The sequence below is a fragment of the Strongylocentrotus purpuratus genome, unplaced genomic scaffold, assembly GCF_000002235.5.
Source record: "Strongylocentrotus purpuratus isolate Spur 01 unplaced genomic scaffold, Spur_5.0 spur5_contig_842, whole genome shotgun sequence".
Classification (NCBI taxonomy): Eukaryota; Metazoa; Echinodermata; class Echinoidea; order Camarodonta; family Strongylocentrotidae; genus Strongylocentrotus; species Strongylocentrotus purpuratus.
Window position 1 is genome coordinate 1,526,659 of NW_022145549.1, and position 26,820 is coordinate 1,553,478.

General features: G+C 37.2%; 2 protein-coding genes across 3 annotated transcripts in view; one reads left to right on the forward strand and one right to left on the reverse strand.

The window, feature by feature from the left end:
• Positions 1–7,984, reverse strand: part of LOC105436392 (protein-glutamine gamma-glutamyltransferase K) — a 54,494-nt gene extending 46,510 nt beyond the window's left edge. For both annotated transcript variants that reach the window (XR_004064815.1, XM_030989697.1), the window contains exon 1: positions 7,850–7,984. Coding sequence is in view for 1 of the 2 variants with exons in the window: in XM_030989697.1 (XP_030845557.1) it covers positions 7,850–7,854 (5 nt within the window). In the remaining variant the exon portion in view is untranslated. The remainder of the gene's footprint in view (positions 1–7,849) is intronic.
• A 10,417-nt stretch (positions 7,985–18,401) lies between these two features.
• On the forward strand, positions 18,402–26,546 carry LOC115918765 (synaptotagmin-7-like). Its single transcript, XM_030989736.1, has 7 exons — positions 18,402–19,137; positions 22,106–22,266; positions 22,475–22,602; positions 23,376–23,628; positions 24,484–24,728; positions 25,279–25,393; positions 25,771–26,546. The coding sequence occupies exons 2-7, from the start codon at positions 22,122–22,124 to the stop codon at positions 26,103–26,105; spliced, it is 1,221 nt and encodes a 406-aa protein (XP_030845596.1). The 5' UTR covers positions 18,402–19,137; positions 22,106–22,121; the 3' UTR covers positions 26,106–26,546.
• Positions 26,547–26,820: the final 274 nt, after the last annotated feature.

A 26,820-nucleotide genomic window follows, 5' to 3' on the forward strand; every position in this document is an offset into this window, starting at 1 on the left:
ACAGGTGCAATATGCATGTCTCATTTCTAAGGTGACTGAGCAATGAGAATAGCTTGGAAGCTGGCCCCCAAACTTCAGAGTGAAATTCTGTTTTTCTTTGTCATATTATCATTAGTTCTAAGTTGAGGTGAAAGTCAGAACATTTTTCATTTGCTTGTTTGATTTGTTTTGTTTTGATAGTTAGAGGACATCACTGGGAGCAGAAGTGGCTTAGTGGCTATGTTTCTTTAAATTACAACGCAATCTGACCTTTAACTGCACATGGTACATGTATGTTTACGAGGGAAGAGATTGGCATGATTGCTTCAATGCAGACAGACATTTTGTGCAGCGACAAAGGCAAATCCCTTTCAATTAGACTCTGTGGTCATTGCGTGCAGATATTTTGATTGACCAAAAAGACCATAATATTTAAAGGCCAAGGGTAAATGGCATACAGATAGCTCTGATTTCTTTCCTCCTATTCTGAAAACTATAATTTACATTTTTTATCAATAAAAGAAATGGAATTTTTCCCCCCATTAATTCTTAGTCAGTGAACATCTTTATGTGCATGGTGGTAATACCCCCCCCCCCCATATCTCTCCCTCTCAGTCTGTCTGTCTGTCTCTCCCTCCCTCTCTGTCTGTCTCTGTCTCTGTCTCTCTCTCTCTCTCTCTCTGTCTCTCTCTCTCTCTCTGTCTATGTCTCTCTCTCTCTCTCTGTGTCTATGTCTCTCTCTCTCTCTGTCTATGTCTCTCTCTCTCTCTCTCTCTCTCTCTCTATCTGTCTCCCCCCCTTCTCCCCCTCTCCCTCTCTCACACACACACCCACAAACACACGTTCACTCCATTTAGATTAGAGCTTCGTTTTATTGTGAACAAAACTGCTATGAATTCATAGAGAATAGTCTGAATAGCCTTTGTCATGTACTCACAGTTTTTCGGTTCAATGATATTCTTTTGAAAAGATTTTTTTCATGAACACAATGAATAATGATGGTTTATATGAATGAACAAATAAACCATACTGTTTGAAGGCCAAGGGTAAATGGCTTGCAGATAGCTCTGATATTTTTCCTCCTTTTCTGAAAACTATAAATCATATTTCCTATCGATAAAAGAAATGCAAATAACTCCCCCCCCCCCATTCATTCTTTATAGTCAGTGAACATGTACAAAGTGGTAAGATTCCCCCCCCCCATATATCTCTCCCTCTCTCTCTCTCTCTCTCTCTCTCTCCATGTCTCTATCTCTTTCTGTATGTTTTTTTTTTCTCTCTCTCTCCCAGTTATAGTCTAGATGGAGTGAATTTGTGTATGTCTCTCTTGGTCTCCCACACACACAAACACAAATTCACTCCATCTAGACTATAACTGTATTGTTCTATTATGGACAAAAATACATAACAGTTTTGATTTCCAACTTTGTCATGTACTTTCAGTTTCATAAGGTTTAATGATATCTTTTCATAAGACTTTGTTCATGAAAACAGTAAATAATGATGGTTTATATGTGTTCTCAGCCAGCAAACAATACTAAGCATTCAACTTCAATATTGTCGCCATGGTCTCGTTCTCGGTTTGTGGTATCTCTCTCTCCCTCTCCCTCTCTCTCTCTCTCTTCTTCTTCTCTCTCTCTCTCTCCCTCTCTCTCTCTCTCTCTCTCTCTATCTCTTTTTCCATATTTATATTTCTATTTCCCTCTCTAGTTCAAGAACTTCTACATATAGTTGTATGTACTCAAACATAGCTGCTGTACATAAAGAAACAGCAGGGAGCAAGTCATTTGGAGTTGGTGAGCTGTTCCCAGTTGGAATCTAGTCTGCTGATAGAAACCCTATTTTCTCATTTACACTGCAGTCAGTAAATAATTTGCACACACAAACCCTACTATCAGTCATGCTTCAGAGTGTCTGCAAGTGCTACAAGACTACAATGGGCTCTGTACTTTAGCCGCTCCTGGCAAAGCCATAAAGCGATGGATCTAGGCTCTGCTCAAATCTACAGCCCGTGGTAAATTGCTAAGTATAGTCTGTGCTTGCAGACTAGTCAATAAGCTGCATACATGATCAACACTGATACATACACTTGGTTTCCCCACAATCTTGCCAGAAGACTTCCTGACCTACAATGTAGCAGTCCTAGCAACAACTGAAAATCCAATCTGTACTACAAAAACAATACACTTAAAGGGGAAGTCCACCCTGAAATTAAGTTAGTTTTAATAGGAGTAGAAAAATGAGAGAAACAAGTCAGTGAAAGTTTGAGCAAATTCCGATTAAAAATAAGGAAGTTCGGATTTTTGAAGTTGTGATCAATCAAACACAAATTGGCAAATCTATGACGTATCATGCGAGCTCAACTTCCATTTGCTCAGTACTAAAAAAATATAAAATTTTCATTTTCCCTCAAGAAAAATTTCAACCATACATGCACTCTAAATATAATAATTGCAAATATGTTTCTATACTCCCCCTGCAAGGAACAAATATATATTCCGTCATCAATAACGAAGAAAACATGATTTTATGGAATATTATGCACAAAGCAAATGAAGGAGAGCTCGTATAATAAGTCACAGAGTTGCCAATTTGTATTTGATTGATGACAACTTCAATAATTCATAACTTTCTTATTTTCATTCAGAATTTGCTCAAACTTTCACTCACCTGATTTTCTTATTATTCTGCCTCTATCGAAACAAACTTATTTTGGGGGTGGACTTTCCCTTTAAGACATTCTAATTTTACATTCCAATTTTACAAGTTTGAATTTTTGTTAGTGGACCCTGCAGATATGCCAGACAAATATTTATGTCTTGAGATCATGCTAGTCAGAGAGGGTGCAAACTAGACAAGTATCATTATTCAAGGGGAATGCTGAGTTCTAGTAAAGATAAAAAGAATTGGTGAGATTTATCATTCTTTGTACAATGCACGTCAGTCTCAAAGAATCATACTGGAAATGTCTAAAAAACGATACTACTCATAACAACATGCCTTATTATTCCAAATAGGACAAAAAATACTGGTAGGTGGAAAATTGGGACCTCCATTTGCGCTTTAAGAACTAGCTATTATAGAGTACCTAAGCTGTGACGTCATAAAAATAAATTTTTAGAATTTCTAAATTGTTTCTTCATATTCCGAAAGAGCATCAAAAACAATGTTCAAATGTCGAGAATTAATTGAATATGTTAAATATTGGCTGAGATATGACCATCTGAATAAATATATTTCCTATAGGTGTTATTTGCTCTGGCTTCTAATGGTTGTGAACCAGAGCAAATAACACTGAGTTCCTATAGGAAATATATTTATTTAGTCCCATAATCCCATTTCTGTGAACTAGCTTCAGCAATATAGAGTCAACAAAAGTCAACGAAAGCCAGACAAATATTTATGTCTTGAGATCATGCTAGTCAGAGAGGGTGCAAACTAGATAAGTTTCATTATTTAAGGGGAATGTTGAGTTCTAGTAAAGATAAAAAGAATTGGTGAGATTTATCATTCTTTGTACAATGCACGTCAGTCTCAAAATCATACTGGAAATGTCTAAAAAAACGATACTACTCATAACAAAATGCCTTATTATTCCAAATAGGACAAAAAATACTGGTAGGTGGAAAATTGGGACCTCCATTTGCGCTTTAAGAACTAGCTATTATAGAGTACCTAAGCTGTGACGTCATAAAAATCAATTTTTAGAATTTCTAAATTGTTTCTTCATATTCCGAAAGAGCATCAAAAACAATGTTCAAATGTCAAGAATTAATTGAATATGTTAAATATTGGCTGAAATATGACCATCTGAATAAATATATTTCCTATAGGTGTTATTTGCTCTGGCTTCTAATGGTTGTGAACCAGAGCAAATAACACTGAGTTCCTATAGGAAATATATTTATTTAGTCCCATAATCCCATTTCTGTGACCTAGCTTCAGCAATATAGAGTCAACAAAAGTCAACGAAAGCCTGCATTCTTATGTATGTACTACATCTCCTTTCCAAGTTGGTGGACCCATTAACTATATGCATATCTTTTAACAGAACTTTCTTGTTGACAACTAGAAAGCTTGTCAGAGGCTATCCCAGCATAGCAACAACTGATGTGTATGTATTGTGATGCAAACCAGATTTCATCTGTTGCTATGCCATTATGCATAATAGGTGAATAAAGTGGCTGGTTACCACAGTTTGGGGAAAGAAATATGCATGAATTGAGTTTTATCACCAACAAAACTTGTGTGTTAGCATGGTCAGAGCACTTCCTCTTTGAAGCTGTATAAATACAGTACCATATGCTTGAATGACCCAGTACACGGCCATACAATAAGCACAGGTCTGGTAATAGCCAGCTACATGTTTCCTGGAGAGGGGGCCACATCTAAAGAGCCAACAGGAAAACACCCTTCACCTTGTATTGAATATCAATTACCATCTATCATCACTTACTGGCGGTTACTTCATTCCATACTGTGTACTAAATTACTAATAATGGTTTGTGGCCAGCTGCTCCTAAGTGTAAACAGTCTACATTACAGACTCTATTTTTCCACTGAGGATACACGTAGTATCTCCTGCTACGGCAGAGTGATATTTTAATAGGATGGCGACATGGTTTCAATGAATTTCGGCAGCGTGTTGAGTTATGTCATTACATGTTCTGATCTGGTCGGGCATGTAACCATGCATGTTATACACGATTAGGCATACGGTACTCTCACTACAGTTTCAAATTCCTTACCGGTACTTCTCAAAACTATTCTTATACACCTTAAATGATATCAAACCAGTTATGAACAATATACAATATTATTCATATTCAAGAACATCTACTTTATGATTCTCAACAATCAATCTATAATTATCAAACTACTCTCTCTCTCTCTCTCTCTCTCTCTCTCTCTCTCTCTCTCTCTCTCTATATATATATATATATATATAGTTCACTAGGATTTGTGACTTTCTCACTTGAGTATTTTATATACAGTACATAAAAACTCTGTGCACCCACAGAGCACACTGACTGCTGATGGTGCACTCTGGTGCTGCTGAGTGCTGGGCCACAGAGAGAAACTTTATCCCTTTTGGGCTTAAATTTGTTACAAACTTCAAAGTATGAAGACCGATAATTCATGTATTAAAAAATATTATTTGTTTTATGAAATGGGTCGACAGTCTTACTTTGCAAGGCCATAAGATGTCTCCCCGCAACCATCCTCCACGGTTGTTTTCACCAAAATGCACCACATGCTGATGGTACCGTGCAGATAGTAAAAAAGAATGCACGGTCACGTGATCCATGTTGACGCTTCTCATTGGCTACATTCTTGAACCCATTTTATTAAAAAATATTACTACTAATGAGTCTACCCTGGGTATAGATTGGTTAAGTGTGACGTCATCAAAACTATATTTTAAAAATTCTCAATTTTTTCTTCATATTCCGAAAGAGCATCAAAAATAATGTCCAAATGTTGAAAATCAATTGAATATGTTAAGTATTGGCTGAGATATGACCATCTGAATAAGTATGTTTCCTACAGGAACTCAGTGTTATTTGCTCTGGCTCCTGAATGAACATATTTACATCGTTTATAACATTTATACAGAACAGTTACAAAAATAATACTCGTTTGCAAAATAAACATAATCATTAACCTAGTAAACAGTAATGTCAATAGGAAAATATTGATTAAGTCGCAATTATGTGAATAAGTCATGTAAATATTACAGAACATGCACGTAGTGTATGTACGGCTGAGCCATTCACAAATAACAACTTTGTTTAAACAATCTCTTAAATAAATTGACAGACGAAGCCGTTCTCAATGAATTATCTAGCTTATTCCATTCAAATATGGAAGAAACAATTGGGCTACACTTATAACAATCAGTGTGAAATCTAGGCACACGTAAACATCCACTGTCTATTTGCCTTGTCGATGCTCATGTACATCATTAGGATTGATTAAGCCTACCTGAAGGTAAGAAGGTGCTAAGTTATGAACGCATTTATATATCATCATAACGCGACTTAACTCAAACCGCTTGTCTAGTGTCATCCATTTAAGACTTGTGAACAAATCAGCCGACGGTGTGTCATATGTCTTGTTCAATATTATTCTTGCGGCCCTCTTTTGAATTTTTTACGTGATGATACAAATTTTGCAGAAAAACCGCCTACTAATTGATATATTTGGTAAATTATTATATTTATTTGGACGTGATAAATATAACGCACGTGTCTCGCACGTGTGCGTAGTCCCATATACATTTGATGATTCCAGAACCTTGCAGTACACACCAATACTTGCTAGATGATCAACCTTTTCTGATCGATTCCACGTTTCTTTCACAATGCAATCGCATGACCAGAACTGGTCTTTATCTTTAAAACCTTGAGGTCACTTAGCATGACCATAATATGCATACAATAAGCAGGCCTGCAAAGAGTGCATCGCATAACGTCCTATGGTTACATCAAACATCACATACATGTAACATCCATGCTTTCTTCATGGTGGAAGTGTTTTATGTCGGATAAGCGATCCATGACCAATTCTGGCACTGGAATTTTTATAGTCTATAGATAATTACATGTACTAGTCAACTTGGGACGAGCTCAATAAGTAAGATGAATTGCACTAGCTAGGCTAGATCAGATTGATTTAAGGACTACAACTGAAAATACTATATTTAGTAACTGCATGTAGGGTTGATACCTATATGCTCTACTCCATCTAAATCTAGTAGTATCATTTCATGAAATCATAAATATTAATGATAGTTATGATGAAGATCTTTTGTTTCAATTGTTTTGTTATTTCCAAACTAGTAACATGCATATAATTATGATCTTGTTGATCATCTTGTTGATCATTTGGTATTAAATATAATTATTTTTAAAAACTGTTATTACTTTTATCTCTAGTACTGTTTGATTGAAGTCATTGACACATAAGTGTCTGGTATTAAGCCCATGCTTTACGCATTCATGCTCTTTGGCACTTGGTTGAGTATCCCTTTGGCAGCTCTCAATAGAAGGAAATACGTTAATTGTTAGTGTTTATAATATAACTGCAAATTTGTTTGTGTGTGTATGCGGCATTAAGCAGAAATGCATGCTGATGTACGCTTGATGCGCTGGGGTACAGTATATGTAAAATTTCATGCATATAATGTAGCAAAGTCAACTCGTCAAAATGCATTGACCTTTCGATTCAATGCATATCACTGCATTTAAAATTACTATACCATTTACAATTACAGGGTGTCCGGTATTACGGGGTGTCTGGTATTATGAGACTGAAGTGACCATCACTGGCGTACTGATGGGGGGGGGGGGGGGGGGGGGGGGCAATACAATTCAAAGGCGGTTTATTTCTAATTTGATACCACTGATTCACAAATGTTGCTTAAATATTTTGATTTTCAGTGATATACTTTTGTATATGCTTGCTGGAAAGTGACAAATTCCCAAATTTGAACTACAGTCAGGCAAAAAGTATTATTTATAAGCTAACAACATGTCAGGGCTTGACCCCGACCCCCCCCCCCCCCCCCCCAACTTTTTTGAAAAAGTAAAATTATAAAGGTATACCCATGGTAACCATGGTATAAAACAATGAAATTCATTCGCTACACTCAACCTGATCATAAATACTTAGCCCCCCCCCCCCCCCCCCCCCGTTCGAAAAACGTACGGCGGGGTCTGCATGTAATATGTAAGACTACTACGAGTGGTGGTGATGCAAATTTTAGTTTTCTAACCCCAAACATTTTGCTCAATACGCCACTGGTGACCATACTACTAACATAAACTACTCATTATTATAGTAAACCAGTCTACCACTTAAAGCTCACCTCATGGTTGTTGCCGTTGGTTTCCCAGTCAGAAGTAAGAGTAGGATGAGGATGGAAGCCTTGATTTGTTGGCAGACAAGGTATTTAGTAGTACAGCAGAGAGATACACACGTACACTACACTATATACGTTCCGCCTTGAGACTTGAAGAATTGGTACTGTAGCTCAAATTACGGACTTTCTATATGTAGCACACGTGCGCGCGACATTTCCCGATTCGCATTCATAAAAATGCACCCAAGCTTGGACCCTGGATCGCTTTCATTTCCACAATGCATTCACAACAAAGGATTACGGTTTCAACTCTGGCCATTGCACTATGCAGGCCACCATGCGTACCATGGAGCACTGAGGTTCCATAAAACCAGGGACTTATGGATTAAACTTGTTATCAAGTTACAATACATGCATTTGTTATGAGTCACTGAGGCACTAAAATCCCGGACTAAAATCCTTTCATTTCATTCGATAAAAGGTCCCACCTGCATATTATGTACAAAGACATTTTACAACAAAATGAATACAGTAACAAAACAAATTTTATAAAACAAACTAAGGTTCTTTGGCGGCTTACTAGCGCTCATGGCAGTCAAACCTGCTTTAGTGACCAAGTAATTACTGGATATACCATATTTATTTGTTTCCCTTGAAATATGCAAATCAGAACCTTCAAGATAGCTGTTTTTGATAGAAATCGTAATTTTTCCTTGAAATTCAGATAATGACGGTAGAGACTTTTTGTTCCCGTTTATTTTCTTACCTCTCTCTCTCTCTCTCTCTCTCTCTCTCTCTCTCTCTCATTTCCCTCTCTTCTTTAAAAAAACTACATTGTTTAGTTTCTACTTTGTGTTAATCATTTGCTCAAGAGGAGGTTTTCACCCTAATGCCACTTTAACTCATTAAACTTTATCTTTTAAGCAGTTCGCACTTGAGGGTTTTAGTTTCATGTTACTTACTTTCTTCCAATACCTTAAACAAGGAAACCTGAGCTCTTCACAATATATCACGTTTAATTTCAGTACCCGCACATCATATTGAAATGAAAACCTTCAATGAATGAAAATTACAGGCAAATCCAGCAGTTTTTTTTTGTAGGCCTATATATAGGAAATGCCACAAATACAAATGCAATTTTATATTACATTTATAATTGATTGTGATTTTTGTTTCTCTTCCTGTTCGTATTGTCAATTATAAACATTTATTTTTAATATAGTAGAATAATCACCCCCCCCCCCAAAAAAAAGAGTTACCTAGCTGTCATGAAAAATGTGGTTTATTGCTAGTCATCCATCCACATCTCCCTTTCTCTACATTATAATATTTCGTTCACCCCCACTCTCTCTGTATCTATCTCTCAGTCTCTCTCTCTCTCTCACACACAGACACACACCCTTTCTAATTCTCTCTCTCTCTCTCTCTCTCTATATATATATATATATCTTTCTCTCCCTCCCCCCCCTCTCTCTCTCTCTCTCTCTCTCTCTCTCTATATATATATATATATATATATCTTTCTCTCCTCTCCCCCCCCCCCCCCCCCCTCTCTCTCTCTCTCTCTCTGCGTTTAAAGAAATTTGTTCTGGTCATGTGATTACATTGTGAAACAAAGAGTAAGTATGGCGAGGTTCTGAAAGAAAGAAAAAAATAAGAAGAAATTGACTTAGTCTTAATAACAGTCACAGTTATTTAGGCATACACAGAATACTTAGGACCATGCACACAACCATGTAAGATTGGTCCAAACGATGTATTTCTCAGTATTTCTTGGTATCAAATATGAGGGCAATTGCCGTGAGAGCAATCCTTTCCAGCCGACATCCTTCCTAACTGATAAATAATGAGATACCTCACACATTAAAGATTCTTTTTATTTCACCAGAACTTAGCGTTGTCTTTAACCTGAACATGAATTAAAATGAACATCGAAAATTTAAACCTGAGCATTACATACAGAATCTGGTCGATTTTTTTTTGTAGACAATCTGTCAGGCATACGAATTCGGGAACACGCCATCTTCGGCTTGAAGCAGATAGGGGAAGAGTAGAGGTCAGTAGTTGGTGTAGATTGTCGAAACGAAAATCTGTATGAAGCGATTATAGTGAAAAGTTGAATCAAATTTGCTGTAAAATTGGGTAGAAATGACAAAGGACAATTACTTTTTGTTCACTCATAACGTCAATGGCGTATCTTTACAGTGCACATTTTTTTTTGGGGGGGGGGGAGGGGGGGGGGGCTTAAACCTCCTGCAGTTTTATGTTTGTCTCCTTCGTTCTATCTCCCCCTCGTTATTTTGTTTCATCCTCCTTATTCTTTCTTAATAGCCTAGAATTTATCCTGACTCCCTTTACCTCATTCCTTATTTCCCCCCCCCCTCCCACCCCTCTCTCTTCACCTTTCCCCCTCTCCATCTAGTAACTATAACTTCGTTATACAGTGGCTTGCGGTTGCACTATGTGAGAAAGGGGGAGGACTGGGGAGACCTGAAAAGGACTCTCGATAATCTTACTTTCTTGAGTGTGTGTAGTCCCGAAAAGGACTGTTGGTAGTATTGAAAAAGAATATGGGTTATCTTTCTTAGCTTATAGTTTGGAGAGAATGGGTAGTAGGAAGGGGTGTCGATGTGTATCCGTGGAAGGGGATGATAATATTAAATATTTTCGGCAATGGATCAAAGCAACCAAGATGTAGAAACGTGTGGCAGACTGGCAGGTTGCACCCCCTCCCCAAGCGCGTAGCCAGGATTTCATTTTAGGGGGCGGTAGTGAGCACGCAAAGCGCGCTCCCAAGGGGGTGGGTGCAGGGAGGGGGAGTTTTCCCCCTCCCCGCGAAGCGCGGAAGCTTTGACGTTTCATTAATTTATTAGAGAAAGAAGACGATTCGTTGTACCGTTCTCGACTCTTAATCCTTTTTCTTCCTACGTCCTCTTCCCCTTCTTTCTCTCTCTTTTTTTTTTTGGACCGGCGTTTTTTTTTTTTTTTGGGGGGGGGGGGGCGACCATCCCCACGGCCCCCCTGGCTACGCGCCTGTCCCTCTCCCTTCCAAATTATTTACCTTTTCAAGTCACCCTCAAGCTTTGACGTTTCATTAATTTTTTAGAGAAAGAAGACGATTCGTTGTACCGTTCTCGATTCTTAATCCTTTTTTTCCTACGTCCTCTTCCTTTCTTCTTTCTTTCTCTTTTTTTTTTTTTTTTTTGGCCGGCGTTTTTATTTTTTTGGGGGCGACCGCCCCCACCGCCCCCGGCTACGCGCCTGCCCCTCCCTTCCAAATTATTATCTTTTTCAATTCACCCTCAATAACGATAACATTTCAGAGAATATAACAGTACATGCCAAATGTTAGTCCTGACTCTTGCCTGCAGTGTAGGCCTACCAGACTGATATCATCTATTTTTACACGAAATTTAGACATTACCCAAAAAAATCCAATGGTGAGGGATAATAACTTGTGAAAGTACTATGTAACCAGTGGGCAAATGCATTAACAAGCAACCAAGAAAGGTTCATGTAGACAGAAATAGATACATACATGTTATGAATATTGATGTCTCCAAACAACATTCATCGTGAAAAACGCATTCCAATATTCTGTGTCAGGAGATCTCAAAAAAACATAGTTCTCATTAGTAAATGAAAAACATATTGCTTTTGGTTCTTCATTTGACTCTCTTTATTCTTTAATTAAACCAACTGAATCCTCTCTGCGGGAAACTCAATTAAATGAAACAGAATATCACTGATGCAAAATTTGGTTCTCAAAATGACAGAAAATGTCCACTCCTGATCTCATACAAACTGTCTGTTTCTTAAAAACATAACATAAAACTTGCGTTCCAACTACCAAACAACAAACTTCCATTATCTCCTTTTTCACCCAGATAACTTATCATACCAGAAACGCTCTAAAATATAAGCTTAATATTCCCCTAAGGCCCTGACCAGAGCACTATTTTTTTCTCCAAAAACCATAACCAGTCTTAGAAGGTGTATTATTATTTGAAGGGTGTTATAAACAAAACTTCAAACTTAATATTCAATTCAAATTCAAATTCACATTTATTCGGCAAAAGATAAAAACATCAAAATGAAATCATTACAAATGAAATCATTATAAATACCGGGATTGCTAAAATAAGTTAAAAACTTGTAAACAAGCAACCCCAAACATAAAAACATACAGATACTATACAATACAATAAGATGAAATACGATACAATACAATACAATACAATAATAATAATGTTACATGCTAACAAAATATATGAATCAATTATGTATTTCAATAAATCAATAAGTGGCAAGTATTGTTCTTTTCAGTTTAAGTTTAAATGCGTTCTGGTTCTTAATACCCTTTAAATAACTTGACATGGAGTTCCATTTGTGAGGACCTTGATATCTGATTGATTTATTTTGCAAAAATGAGTTAGTGAATTTTGGTAGATGGAAGTCTTTTTTTTTTCTTGTATTAAAGGAGTGGACATCCGAGTTCAAATGAAAACTGTCATAAAAAGTTACTGGTAGCAAATTATTTTGGAGTTTGTACATAAATAATAAAGTCCGTTGAGAAAGAATATCTGGAAATTTGAGTAAATTTAAGGATTTAAATAATGAAGAGGTGTGCGCCCTGAAGGAAGCATTGCAAAACAACCGAACAGCCCGCTTTTGAAGTATGATAAGGGGCTTTAATAAATTATTAGACGTTCTCGCCCAAACTAAATTACAGTACGTTAAGTAAGGATATATGAGAGTGTAGTAAAGAGAAAGCATAGTAGAGGATGGTAGAAAACTTTTGAGCTTATTCATTACACCGACTTGGGACCGAATCTTCCTGGAAATTAATTCAATGTGTTTTGCCCATGTAAGTTTGTTGTCAATGGCAACTCCTAAAAAATTGGCAAATTGTACCTGGTCAATACAGTTACCATCTATTGCCAGACTAACATTTTCAATTAAAGTATCATTTTTTTTACCAAAGTTAAATATCATGAACTTTGTTTTGGTCTGATTAATTTTTAGCTTATTTGATGAAAACCAGCTAGCAACCTTTTGAAGTTCAACATTGGCTTCGAAAATTAAGTCTTTCAAATTTTTACCAGAATAGAAGATGTTTGTGTCATCGGCATACAGTACATAATGTAATTTCCTTGAAGACTCAACAATGTCATTTATGAAGAGCAAAAATAATAACGGGCCCAAGATACTACCTTGAGGAACACCTTGCTTCATTAATAGCAATTCAGAGCCAGATTCATTATAATTTACAAATTGTGTTCTATTAGACAGATAACTTTGGAACCATTCCAATGGAATGCCTCTAATTCCATAAAAACTTAATTTTCTTAATAAGATTTTGTGATCCAAACAATCGAATGCCTTGCAAAGGTCTATACATACACTCCTAAAGCTATCTCTTTTTTTTCATAAAATTTGTACAAAAGTTCGGATGCAAAAAGTAAAGCTGACTCTGTTGAATAACATTTTCGAAACCCAAACTGTTCCGAAAAAATAATTGAATGCTTATGAAGGAAAGTAGATAATCGATTGTACATTAGTCTTTCTAAAATCTTGGAAAAAGTCGAGAGCAATGATATTGGGCGATAGTTCGATAAATCATGTATATCACCTTTCTTAAATAAAGGTATGACTTTTGAAACTTTCATTGATTCAGGAAATGTTCCAGACATAAATGATAAATTAAACACATGGGTTAAAGGTTCAACAATATAGGAAATTAACTTCTTTATAACGTATGGTGACATATCATCCACCCCACATGAGTGTTTATTTTTCAAGGAAGAGGATAACTTCAAGATCTCATTTCGATCTGTTGGTGAAAGAAACAAAGAATGCGTTACGCTGGTTTTCAAATAGTCACGAAAGCATCCAGTGGTCTGGGGATCATCAAAACAACCAGCATTAACGAAAAACGAGTTAAATGCATTTGCAATTGCTTTTGGTTCAGTAAGCCTTACACCATCTTTACGAATGAATGAGGGTAATTTCGATTTACTATCTTTACCAAGCAGGTTGTTCAGAGTTTTCCAAGTGTTCTTTAAATCATGGCGATTTGATTCAAGCTTTTCAGCAAAGTAGTTCTTTTTGGAGACACGTATAATGTGAGTAAGCCTATTTCTGAAAGATGTGTACTTTTTCTTCACGGAGGGGTTTTTCAGTTTTAAATACCGCTTATACAAGCGTTCCTTTCTACCAATGGATTTGAGAATGCCTTTCGTAATCCATGGTTTTTTGGATGATCTACGTCTATCCTTGCCAGGTATTGTTTTCGAATGCTTTGAAATCATCTGTTTAAAATCTTGAATAAAGGTATCGTAAGCTTCGTTGACATTGGTTTTGGATGTTACCAAAGACCAATCATACAATGCTAAATCTTCACACAATGAGTTAAAGTCTATTCGGTGTTTAACTTGACTCGCATTGTTCCTATTCAAGTGGGTGTGGTAATTTGGTGGTAAAGAGTTCGTTACTTGAAAGATGGGAAAGTGATCAGACACATCTGAATACAAAATACCAGGCAGGATTGGCTTATTCAAAACATTTGTAAAGATGTTGTCAATACAAGTAGATGAGTTAGTAGTTACACGGGTTGGTTTCGTGATAAGTGGGAGAAAAGAGGAGGAGTACATTGTATCGATAAATGCATTGGTATCCGAATGAAGGGCGTAACTAAGTAAATCAAAGTTAAAGTCTCCAGCAATATAACATTGTTTATTCTCTTTGTTAACTTTACCAAGACATTCTTCAAGATGGTCATTAAACTCTGCACCACAAGTATCGGGAGATTTGTATACAGTTCCAACGATTAGATTCTTCCCTTCCTTTACGATTTCAATAAAAACAGTATCTATAGTTGAAGTACAAAAATCCAAATCCGTCCTTGGTTTGAAGGTGACATTGTCCCTGACGTACATACACACACCCCCGCCTACACGACCAATTCTATGTTTTTGAATAAGTTTGTAATTAGGCAAATTATAAAATGAATGTGGGTCTCCCTTAAACCAGGTTTCCGTAAATGCGTATATTGTGAAATCGTGGTGAAGTGTATGTATGTAATCTTGAACATGAGAAAACTTTGATATAAGACTACGAGCATTCAAGTGGAACAATGAAAATTGACCTTCTGATTTTCGATTATTAATTTTAACATTGAAGGTGTCATTGAAATAATAATTACAATCAGAAATATGGTCATCTAACCGGGAACTCATCACTTCATTCAGGGAGAAAATATCAAATTGTAAATCATCGTGACTTCCATTATGAAATGAAGGGTGGTCTATTTCAAAAAAGGTATGAATAGCGAACTTAAAGTCTAAATCATCAACTATGTGATTAAAAGGTATGGCATTACTTAAACAAGGTTGGCATATCCAGGGTAATGGATATGATTCTGCTTTAGCACATGTTACATGACATATACTTCCACATGAACAAGCATATATAGATTGATTCTTTTTTGTGCACTTATAACAAATAGTACAGCGCATTTTAAATAGAATGCAGTATCAAAACGAACATACATGAAATCAATAATAATATTTAACGAGCAAAAGTAGAAAATTAAGATAAAGCTTTATGCATCACAGTTCAAAATGTCCGAAATCATTCATGAAAGTTTAGTTCAGATAATCTAGCAAAATGACTTTCACGGGTTACCTTGATGCGTCCACCACCGGGTTTGTTGACGATGATTACACCGTCCTGTGTCCATACTCGATGTTCTAACCTTCAAAAACACCTCATTTATCTTATGCATGTTACGTTTGAATACAATACATAGGCCTACATCAGCTTTTCAATAAAACAAAAATAAGTTTTGACATAATAATCTTTCTCCAAAATATCGAACTGGAGTATTCTGTTGTTTTGCTTGTTATGTACATACAAAGAGCTTATTTTCAAGAGGCACTAGATCCATGTGTGTAACTTAATAAAGAACTCTTTGTTTACCCGATTTTGTTCAGGTGTCTATGAAAAATTGTTATTACAAGATGCATGTGTTCATAATTTCTCTCGTAATTTAGGTTAATAATTTTGTTCAAGGTAAATAAAGGAAATGTATATCATTATCTCCATTTGCTATCAAAAGATTTTGCTCCTTTCGGAAAATAGCTCTTCAAATGTTTTGCATGTAGAGATATAAATAAACAAAGAAATGGATGAAATCACTAAAACAAAATAGATACTGAGTGTGAATCAGGGAACAAACTGAAAGTTTCGTCTCCTACATGCTGCCATTTGGACAAAACCGTCTTTCTCTTCAATGATACAATATTTTATTACTTTACTTGCATTATGAAGAAAAAAACGCATCATCAACCGCACATAGTCATAGCTTTAAAATCACTTCAGATTGAACTGGCCAAAAGCCATGTGATATTCTTGCTCTTTACTTTTAAGAGTTCTTTATATTGAGGGATTGGTTGATAATTTTTTCTTGGCAATAATGCCCAAATTAAAAGAGTTAAACAAATACACGACTATAACTCCTAGCTCGTTTTGAAAAATGTTTTAGGAAATATCAGGAAATAAAATGAGTGAAAAAATAAAATAGAGATACAATGACGTGAATTTTAAAAAGGGTGAACAGAAACAACATATCTAGTGAACTATCTTATAAGTCATACTAATGACTGATAATCTTTCTCCTTGTCTCCGATCTCATCACGAATTCATCACAGAGTTCATCTATGTTTACACTGTCCAGGATTGTCTGATGTGCATTATAGATTGCTACTTTTGCGCTTCGCCCTTAATATTATTTTAGCTCGTTGCTTTTTAACGCTGCGGTTTTGCATTTGGCGCACTGCATTTCTATGATGCTGTTGATTGAATAAATTGAATAAATTCATCAATCTTGATGAAGCCGTATGTGCGAGAATTCAATTTATTCTTGTCTCATATACGGTTGTCTCATTTACTTCGTTTTCTATTTATATTGTATGTATTATGAAAATGAGATAGCAAAATGTGTATATTAATGGTCATCTTGCGAGTAATAACCATTAACTACTTTCATCGGGCTCTCATCCTCATCATTAATTTTATCTTCATTTGTTTTTGAAGGTGAATTATTGGGGGGGGGGGGGTGATTGTACAGGTCATCCCCCACCTGAAATATTGGGGGGGGGGTATATCCCCCCCCCCCCCGAGATCGACACCCATGGTAGTAAGATTGGCTCGACGTTTCGTTGGGTCAAGTTTTTTCCACCTCTTAACAATCTGACTCTCTTCCGTGTGCGATGGATAAGGATACAAAGGGTAACCACAACGGGGGAAATACAAATGTGACTAAACATGCATAATATACCTCTAGTCCTCTACAATATAATTAATATGAGAATGGTAGTCTGAGGATTCAATTTCGAGCGATCGAAATTTTGATATTTTTTTAGGTCCGTTAATAAACATGGCAAAATTACTCAACAGCCATTCAACGAAGGTTTCCATGGAAGATACCATTAAAAATGCCAACGTAACAATAAATGCTAAGTTTTATGCAACGGGGCCAAGATCTTATTAGAGAAAATAACCAATCTTGATTGGTTTTTAAGAATAATCTCGTCACAAAGAAGGAAGAAAATATTAAGGATACAGGATACACATAATTATAATTATAGGTAAGCGAGCGCGGTGACCGATTGTGGGGAGATTTAAGAAAATTGGCTCTTATGTATACAGTCCTGTTTTTCTCTTTTGAGAAAAAAATATCACACTTTCTTTGAAAGTTGGAGAATATGCGAGGGAGTGGATCAGAAAACTGTTGTTTCAAGGAAAGGGAGATAAAAATAACTCTCCAAAACTTCTATTGTAATAATGCCTCTTTTCAACATGAGCTATTGACATTTGGTAATGTGCTTTGAAGTTGCCTTGAGGAATTTATAAACTCCCTCATCGTCTAAAACTTCATGTTCCTGAATAAAATCATATTCTGTATAATAATATTAACGTGCAGATTATTTTATGTATTGATTTTGTTATTGTTTGTTATTATAATTTTTGTTATTGTTTGTGAAAAGCAATGGAGAAAATAAAATATCATTGGGAAAAAAAAGGGGTAGATTGATAGGTCAAGCATTTACAGGGCACCTATTTAGAATCTATGTAGGACACCGCCTAATAATTATGCAGACGGTCATTTCCTTTAAAGTTTCAAAAGGACAGCTGGAAAAAGCACTTTGTGAACGACAACGTAATGCTGTCAGGGTGGGAGGATGTGGTCTGGATTGGAGTTCATAGATGTTTATGACGAATAATTTGGTAATTGCAATCTTTTACTTAAAACGCTGGTTCAAAATGCATGCCGTAAATATTGGAAATAATTATATGAGTTTATACAGGAAGACAAGTATTTAACTATCTTGTGCAGGACTGACCTGGCTTGTGATCTTGAGTCAACATGCAGGTAGACTTTAATACAAACTATTTTGAGCATACGCCTCAATGCTTGAGAGGCATATGAATATGAAACAGACTACCAGCATTTCCTTGTATTTTATGAGAGCGTTGCATACTATTCCAATACAGGCAATCAGTAGTAAACTGATTGTACATTTCGATAGAATTAACGCTATAGGTCCCTACAGATAATGACGGCTGCGTGTGAGTTGTCATGCAGACGTTCTGTATGCATTAACTGCTTTGTTTTTATCGTTAAGTCAACGTTCCGTCGATTATCAGACAAATCCGAAATCTTGCGCTAGGCCATCGCAGCTTGATTCAAGGGATTGCGTCTGCAGTTTGCGCCTGGACCAGTTCTTTCCATTAATAGGGACTTACAGATTCGCACGAAGACAATAGGTCTATGCTACGATCTACGTCCTTTTAATGCACTGCCTTGAATGGAAGTCACACGTTTCAGTCCACGCAAATCTAAAAGTCCCTAATGCCTGAAACGCCCTTACGTTATGTACAATGGGTCTTGAGATCATCGGACTGTATCGTCTTTTCAGCTCTGGATCACCATTAAGTTCTTGATGAAACATCGCAGAGAATTAGGAAGGACTCTTTTCCCTCTGAGAAGACTTTTATTGTCACTTTCTCTTCAGTCTAATGGTTTTGCTATAAAGCCGCTTTTCCAATCGCCTGAAGGACGTTTTTTTGAAACAGTTTTGTTGTCAACTCACGAAGGTTTACAGTGGTGGTCTGGTGGACAGATTCACTTGCTATCAACAAGGCGATCGAGAATTTTAAAATGTGGTAGAGAAAACGAGAGATTGAACCTTTGGCAATGTGTGTGAATCGGATCTCGATCTTGTTAACGGGTGAGTATTGTGTAGTTAAATAGGACATTTTCGTATAATGTAACCAAAATTAATGTATGCACCATGTCTTTGTGAAGCGCGTGATACGAATTAGTAAGCTGTTAAGACTAATTGTATTTCAATAGTCAGAATTCAAATTGCAAACATTAGTTGTTACTACGTAAGATAACCGTTATGGGTTGCCCTACCCATGGATCTATTACCTATTAGGTCCATGCCCTACCTACCAACTCGTTATAATATGCGATTTGCGTTCTGACTATTGACAGAAATACAATTCTCCGTAACAGGTGAATGAAACAATTCGTATCGAGGCACTTAGGGATACATTTGGTTATATTACGTGAATTGCCTATTGTTATTTGTCGGTTTCAATCACTTATTTATTCTAGGTATTTGTTGTTGTTGATGGTGACACAGAGAGACAAAGAGGGATAGATGGGAGAGAGGAGGAAGGATAGAGAGAGTGAGAGAAAGAGATGGAGAGGGAAAGGTCTCACAGTATTAATTAAATCAGATGTGAAAGAGCTCGATGTGCAATTGCTTGAAGATTGGGAATGCTGTTGTATAACTTAGCCCACTTGTAGAAAAAAAAAACACAGCGTTTGCAGTTGTTTTTTTCGGGGTTGAGGGAAGGAACAATTATTTTACCGTAGCTGATAAGGTCTTGGGGTATAAAATATATTTTCAGTTAAATTATTTGGTGTCGTGTTATTGAGGATTTTAAAACATCATTACACTAATAAGGAATTTCTGGCGAGATTTCAAAGTCTCTGAAGTAACATACAAATGTAATCGAAGCTTTATTTTCATAATAGCTCTTCCTGCTCTATTTTGTAGTTTTGTAATTGATTTATATGTTTTTCATAGGAAGACTGCAATATCATGTCCGCATAACCTAAATAAGGTAGAATAACAGATCGGTATATAAGTTTTAAGTTTCTTCAATGCATGTATTTTCCTAAACGAAGGATAAATGAAACCATGCGACCAGCCTTTTTACAAAGATGATTTACATGTACATCCAACTTCAGTTGAATCTCACATGATTGATTACATTATCCCTGGATACTAGTGTCAAGTCTGTTAAAACTTGTTGAGCATGTGTCTGTTTCCAATGAGCATGCTCGTGGTTTTGTCCTGATTAACGATAACAGTTTATTTCTGCTCATCCACCTGTCCAGGCTGTGACCATTACCGTATTTAGGGTCAATTAAACTGTAGGTGGGTCTTTGTGAGAAAAGTAAATCACGGTGTCATCAGCGTACAAATGAAGTTTGCATGAATGAAACACAGAGGATGAGTCGTTGATAAAGATTATGAATAAAAATGGACCCAAGAGAGATCCTTCGGGTACCCCGAGCCCAATAGGTAATTCCTCGGAAATACGGTTGCCAAACAAGTTACAATTCTACGATCTGAAAGGTAGTTTTGTTGTTCCTTCATTAGCCATAAAAGTATTGTATATGACAAGGTAAGGCAATTATAGCGCATAAACATTACCCTTTCTGGCAAAAAAGGCACGAAGCTTACAGAGAATTCCGATAAACATTTTGAGACCTTATTTGCAATGGTAAAACGGCACATGTTAAAAGATAATGCGTCATCTAAAATTACCCTTAGAAACTTCACTGTTGGTGAACAGTACAAAGAAATTTCGGTCATATATATTTTTCACATCAGAAATATCACATTACTTTATCATTTACTTAACATGCAACTCTGTAGCTGACGAATGGTTGAAGTCAATATGTATGAAAAGCATACCCGCATTTTTCTAATAAAGAGCAGAAAATCTCTTCACAATGTCGAGGTAGGAGGAAGCATGTGACATAATGATGCAACCCTGCAAATGCTAGAATTTAAAGGTAAATTTTGAATGCACACAATACAGTGCGTCCCAGGAAAAACGAAACCGAGAATAATCGATGTTTTATCATAACTTAATCACAATTATAATTAATAAATGACATTATTTGTAAAGCTTAGATCCTCCTCTTTCATTTGATGCAATTCATAATTATGATACAAAGTTCACGCATGACTGATTAAAAACAATTTGAAGAAAGAAAACCAAAAGTCATTTGGCGGGCGGTATCTGAATTTCAAGGAGATAATTACTAGAAAGTTCAATTTCTGCCCTAACTAATACTATTATATAATATATATATAATAATAATGTGACACCTGAATCGGGAAAAATGAGTCAGGAATAACAAAGTTCTGTTTGTTTAAAGTAATTCTTGCATTTCCATAACAAAAGACTCCGTTTCGTTGACGTTCAGCGATGCATCAAGTCTTTCGTCTTCTTTGGGGGAGTTTTGACGTTTTATTGAATTATTAAAGAAAGAAGACGATTCGTTGTACCGTTCTCGCCTCTTAATCCTTGTCTGAATTCAGTTTTTTCCCTCCGCGCAAGCGCGAAAGGTTTGACGTTTCATTTAATTATTAGAGAAAAAAAACGATTCGTTGTATCGTTCTCGACTCTTAATCCTTGATCTTGTCTGCTCCTTTTTCTTTCCTTTTTTTTCCTCTTTTCTCTCTCTCCCTTTTTTTTTTTGGGGGGGGGGGGCGGCGTTTGTGGGGGTGACCGCCCCACCGCCCCCTGGCTAGGCGCCTGCTCTCTCTCTCTCTCTCTCTCTCTCCCTCTCTCTCTCTCTCTCTCTCTCTTCTCTCTCTCTCTCTCTCTCTCTTCCTATCTCTCTTTCTCTCTCTCTCTATTTCTATATCTCTCTCTCTCTCTCCTTCTCATTTTTAAAATATCTTTCTTTCTGCCTCTCTCTCCCTCCCCCTCTCTCTCTCTCTCTCTCTCTCTCTCTCGCTTTCTCTCTTCCTCCCTCTCCCCTTCTTCTCCAATATTGTTGATGTAAACATTTCGTATTAACATTGCACATTCCGCTTGATTCAGCCTTTGATGATCTATTGATATATTTTCATAATTCTTATTTCAACTCAATTCACCACACAGAACTGCGATCAGAAAGATGGCACACGGCAATTTGTCCTACCAATCTCCTACCGACGTCGCTATCTTCTGGATTCTTCGTGTAGTCGTACCGGTAGTGGCTCTTGGAGTTATCCTTGCCATTGCCTTCCTCATCTACACATGCTGCCGCAAGAGAAAAACAGGTGAGCAATATAATGATGCTCATGATCATTTGCTGGAAATGTTTCTAGGAATTGCCCCCCCCCCCCCCTCTTTTGGTACATAATGCTGAATCCGTCGTACAAATGTCAAGTTAGAAATCTTTTATACCTTTGTTTTCTTCCCCTTCTCTCTTTCTCTCTCTTCATAATTCCTTCTCTCTATCTTTCTTCTCTCTGTTTTTGTTACCAGAACACAAATCAGAAGGTGATTATCCTCTGGAGAGATTTGCGCCCTCTAGGTCCAGTAGTAGATATGAGAAGATTTCCCTGGCATCATCTTCAGGTTCGAGCACTTCGGAGGGATATGGATCACTGCATGTAAGTTAACAGCAGGAGCAGTGGCGTATCCATCGGGGGGGGGGGGGGGGGGGGGGGGGGAGGGTGCTCGGGAAAAACAAGGCTGGCATGTATAAAGTACACTTCGGTAAAGACATGAGAAGATATCTCAAAATGAGACTTTGCTTTTACATTGTTTGGTTGTTTTGTTTTCTATCGTTATTTGTTATGTTATTTTGTTTTGCTTTTTTATTGCGTGTGCTTTGATTTGTTTCTGTTCTTTTGCTTGCTTGCTTTCTTGCTTGAGAGATTTTCAAGGATTGCTCTGCGCTCATCCCAAAACAGATCCCCAGATCCGCCACGGAACTAAGTTTTGAACAGTGTTTGACCAATAGTTGGCATTAGGACTTTGCTTAGTGCTAGAAACTAACCCGACGCAGAGCCTAAATGCGTGCCAAGCGTTGGAATCACCAATCAATGTATTGAGTTGTAGAGAGCGAGCTATACAGTCCTGAGAATATAGAAACTATATCTATCAAAACTAAAGTGTCAAAATCACTTCATGAAAAGAGATTGAAAAGATTAATCAAACGTTATAGGCAACGGTGTAATTCGAATATGAAGGCAATATGAGCTACCCTTTTCAGGGGAATTCCTGATATAAAATTCTGCCAAACTGACATACACAGAATCTCAACGAGAAGGCTCTTAAAGTATTGTTTTTTTTTAAATTAAAATTCAACCTCCTCTTGTAAGTGCCCATGACTAAACGAACTGCCTTCATGAAAGTTTAATCATTTTGGTGTCTGTGATAGAGTCACTCCTTGCTGCTTGGCCGCCACGCCTCCTCCGTCCATGAGTTAACTCCGGTCGACGACGCCAACTATCTCGACATCAGCGACGTCGAGACATCGCCCGGTGACCTGGGTCAGGTTCTCGTCTCGCTGTCGTACAGCAAGTCGAAAGGGTTGACGATGACGATACTCGAAGCCACGAATCTGTTGTTGAGGCCCTTTTCGGAGAGCATTGATCCGTATGTTAGGATAAGAGTCAAGTCCAATGATAAAGGTATAGTCTATACCCATACCCGAATTCTACTGAATTGATTAAGACACGTTGTTCAGCTGCATTAGCGGGAATCCCACTAAAGCATAGGTATTTATCGATGACGAATTATAGTGGGATTCAAGCTTTTCAGGTCCACACACGTTACATGTTATAGTAATAAAATTATGTGCAGGTATCCAGCCTTGCCCCCTTCTTTCTTTACTTCCTCATTTGTTTATCTCCCTTTCTATTATTCCCTTATCTCCTCTCTATCTGCCCCCTCCCACTTTCTGTCTTCTACCCCCCTTCTCATCGTCTCTCTCTCTCTCTCTTTCTCTTTCTCTATCTCTATCTCTATCTCCGCTCTTCTTTTCTCCCTCTATTTTCTCATTGCTCCTTTCTCTTTTGACTCTTTATTTGTTTTCTTAAAGGCACACTGCCATACTTGTAGCTACTTGCTCCCTCTATATAGAAAACTTCCCGAATCGGTGACTGTTGGTCCCCATGATCCTCTTTTTCTTATGTTAAATGAGAGCTAAGTTAATGAGATGGCCACCTGTCACAGTGACCTTGATGGCTCTCTGTGTGGTCTAATCCCTTCTGGCCCAGTAGTGGTGACGGTCTTTAAAGCCTCCCTTCTAGTTCTTAATCTTTATTATTTTGTTACATTTTTTTAAAGCGTTCAGTTAGGGTGAATTCCTTCAAGTAGGTTGATGGGTGGAGTTTGATGATAGCATGATATTCGTTTTGGTGGACGTAGATGTTTTTGTTATTTTTTTAAATCTCTGATTGATTCATTTATTTTCCTGTTACAATGTCAAGAGAATGTTGAATTATTTTGACAATTTTTGTATATGTGTTTGTTTCGTATTTCAGATCATTTTCAAGATTTTCAGTTCCAAAGCTCGGTGAAGAGAAAAACACAGAACCCGATTTTTGAAGAAACTTTTGTCGTAAATCTGTCCCCCGTAGAGCTCAGGCGCTACGTTATTCAACTGGTGGTGGTCAACTATCACAAATACTCGCGAAAAGACGTGATTGGCGAGATTTGTATACCCCTTCATGACGTCACGACAACATACGAGATTACGAAGGCCTACGATCTTCAGGCGCCACAAAAGGTTATTTAAAACAGAAATTAAATGAAAATGATAAAATGAAGGCTATTGAATCTCAAAATCTTTACAAAGCATGAAATCAATTTTACTCGAATTTCCCGAAAAATTTGTTTTACGCTTGCTCGCATGTATTTTGTTCACTTTTACATTATGAGGCTGTGCGTAAAACCAGGATTGGTTATAATTTCATCTAAAAATAAGACATAATTGGTCACAATGTGAGCTCACAAACCTGAAGATATTTGTTCGCTCACATGAATCTCCAGACCATCACATGTAACACACACATCTGCAAAATGTTAAAAAAATATTTCGGACCATGTAAAGAGAAAATCTTAAAGTTCATCCCTGATAATGTATGAATTACAATGTAGACATAGTTTTATAGCAATGTCAAAAATTGTATTTTGGGGGCTTTGAGGTGCCCCCTTTTTAAAAAAGAAAGTGTGATTTTTTTTTGTGTTGGTCTCCCTCACTGGCCCACGTGTCTGTTAGACTAAGATTTGAAAACATTGAATGAAGGTCAAAACAAACGTTTTTTTTTTTCTTCCAGAAATTGTGCGGTGAGATACTACTTTCGTTGAGCTACCTGCCGACTTCCAATCGATTGCTTCTTGGTATCTTACGAGCGAGCAATCTTACATGTCCAGATGACTCGAGGAATATAGGTAGGCTGATAACGATGACATCATCATCATCATCATCATCATCATCGTTATTTTAGGTGTATTATTAAATAACAATACACCTGAATATTAACCATGAAGACAATATCATTACTATTCGTTTTGCAGCCGTCATTTATTTGTATACTATTATAATTGTTATTGTAATTATTACTGTTATTATAAAATTATAATAATTATTATTATTATTATTATCATTATTATTGATAATGTTGTTTAAAATGATGATGATGGCTTCTTGCACAGCCAGCGCCGGTCTCCGCCTCTGCTGGGCGCTCATGGCACTTGCTCTAGAATGTCTCACAATTCAATGTTCTTGGTCAGTATGTGTAACTGAGAATGATATTTATTGTTTTCAGACCCTTGCGTCCAAGCCAGTCTCATCATGGGCGGAAGAAAATACAGGAAAAAGAAGACTGGCGTCGTCACAGCCGATGTCAACCCCGTATTCAACGACAAATTCTTCTTTGAAATCCCGGCGGAGAAACTGGAACGTATCCAGATTCTAGTCGCCGTTACGAACGAGCGAGAGAGCGGACGACAGGACTCGGACACGGACCCCAGTTACAGCGACGCTGAAGTCGGTCAAGTGATACTGGCCTATCGGAGCACCCCTCGGGCGCATGCGCATTGGATGAAAATGATGAGCAATCCGAGAGAAAAGTATTGTCAGTGGTATGATTTAACAGTTTAAAATGTCTTCCAAAAAGCGATGGGTTGGGATGGTCGATTAGATCCCACTTGTTCGAAAGACCACAAGCTTCGTTCTCTTTGACCTCCGGCACATCGGCTATAGTGGGCAACCTTCTCGAAACGAAAGGTTCACCAGACGGATCACCAGAGGGATCACCAGACCATGGGTTTGGGTAGGTAGCGCGAGTATTGTGCCCAACTCGAACGGGTAAGCCAAATATGGCAAACTCTTTTAATCACGTCCTCTCTGACCTCTAACCTCGGATAAATATTTAAAGCCGAAAGTGATTCATTTAAATTAAGTATAAATATGTGATTGCCAAGGTGGCTAAGAATCTTTCACCATGGAGGAGTGAAATCACATGCAGGGCGGAGTGCTCTCACGTGTCGTTGAATTTGAACAAGTTGTATTCACTCTTTCCAACTTCCAAAAAAACCAAAACCTTTCAACGGGAGGATGGGGTGTGGCCCGACTCCACCCAATGCTGTATACGCTTTATCACAATTTGATTCAAGAGTGAAGCATGTGGCCTACCAAAGAAATATTCGAATATTGCTCTGAAAAACAGCTTATAAAAAGGACGTTCTCTGAGGAAAGCAAATTAATTACATTTCAAAATATAGGCTAGTAGCGGCGTAACACTAGGTGGAACAAATAAAATGGGTTTGTTAGCATAGAAGACAGAGATAAATAGAGAGAGTGAGATAAAGAAAGG